Here is a 1,321-nt window from a genome sequence, read left to right as displayed (position 1 = left end):
TATAGATAGATAGATAGATAGATAGATAGATAGATAGATAGATAGATAGATAGATAGATAGATAGATAGATAGATAGATAGATAGATCGAATTTGTATAGCGCAAATTCCCGCTCAACAGTACGCTCTATGCACTTCACAATCTATACACAACAAGAAAAAGAGATAATGTCGATAGACGTTTGATAGAAAAGAAGGGACAAATCACGCCAGAGCCCCCACCAACCACCCACAGTGTCTTCTCTGGCTCTGTGGCTGACGTGCAATGACCCGACATTATTGCTGCAGGATGCATCCGATGCTGTATTACCGGTATGGTCGTCTGAAAACAGTTGCAATGACGAAGGAGAATACACACGTGAGATAGAAGTCAGGGTCCAAGGGAGAAGTTGCACAAATTGATTAGGTGTTAGCTGACTTCAATCAAATCAAATCAAAGCTTTTCGATTATCAATAAAAACTTGTTTTTGCCGTCAAACGCAGAAGAATTGAGTTCGATTCCCGCGTGGGGAGAATTTTTTATATCCCTCATTTTGTATGGACGTTGTATCTTCTCATACTGGATTGGTCCTGTCTGCACGGTTCGTCATTTATTGTTCACCTCTTTCTGAATGCAAGACAGATCACAACCTCAGAATTACAAAATTCTATCTGACATTTTTGGCCGTTTTGAGTTACTAAGACCATGAGCTCAAAAACCAATTGTTCTATTTGCTCTATCAAAATCGTAAGATTAATCGAAATCGTTATGGAAATATTCAAAGAGCTGCATTTAAAAAAAGCCTGGCATGTTGTAAAACTCTAACATTTTTTACGTCAAATTTCTCAAATCTGGGTACTGAGCAGATTGAACATTGTAATTCTAGGGAAGCGAGGTGTCTTTCCAGGTTCCACTTATAAACACATAATATAACTCATAGTTATGCTCTTCAAAATTGCAGTGTGTCCGTTTCTATTGATATCGAGACCTTTCCCATTCTGCCCCTGTCAATTCACTTGACGAATTTCTTGTCAATTCTCAGGGGCAGTCAAGATCTACGCAGGAGGCCAACAGCCGGGTCAAACCAAGAAGATCGAGTATTCCAATGTACTTGAGGGTAGTGTGCTGATTACCGATTACGCCAAGCTAGCGAACTGATGACAGTCTGTTCACAAATTATTTTTTACATGACTATTTTGAGCCGTTAATTTTATATGAAGAAAAATGTAACAACTGGTTGAGTGAGGGTGTTTGTGTGTGTGTGTTTGTCGTTTATGTGAGTGTGTGTGTGTGTGTGTGTGTGTGTGTGTGTGTGTGTTTGTAGTTTATGTGTGTGTGTGTG

General features: G+C 39.3%; 1 protein-coding gene across 1 annotated transcript in view; it reads left to right on the top strand.

Moving 5' to 3' along the window:
- LOC101852409 (beta-xylosidase/alpha-L-arabinofuranosidase 1) overlaps positions 1 to 1,276 on the top strand; it is a gene marked incomplete in the record, with an annotated part of 40,273 nt that extends 38,997 nt beyond the window's left edge. Inside the window, 1 exon segment of the mRNA XM_035969908.1 lies at positions 1,022 to 1,276. Coding sequence (XP_035825801.1) covers positions 1,022 to 1,137 — 116 coding nt within the window.
- Between the last annotated feature and the right edge of the window lie 45 nt (positions 1,277 to 1,321).

This window comes from Aplysia californica, unplaced genomic scaffold (assembly GCF_000002075.1).
Source record: "Aplysia californica isolate F4 #8 unplaced genomic scaffold, AplCal3.0 scaffold00194, whole genome shotgun sequence".
Taxonomy (NCBI): domain Eukaryota; kingdom Metazoa; phylum Mollusca; class Gastropoda; order Aplysiida; family Aplysiidae; genus Aplysia; species Aplysia californica.
This window is presented reverse-complemented; position numbering and strand designations above follow the sequence as displayed.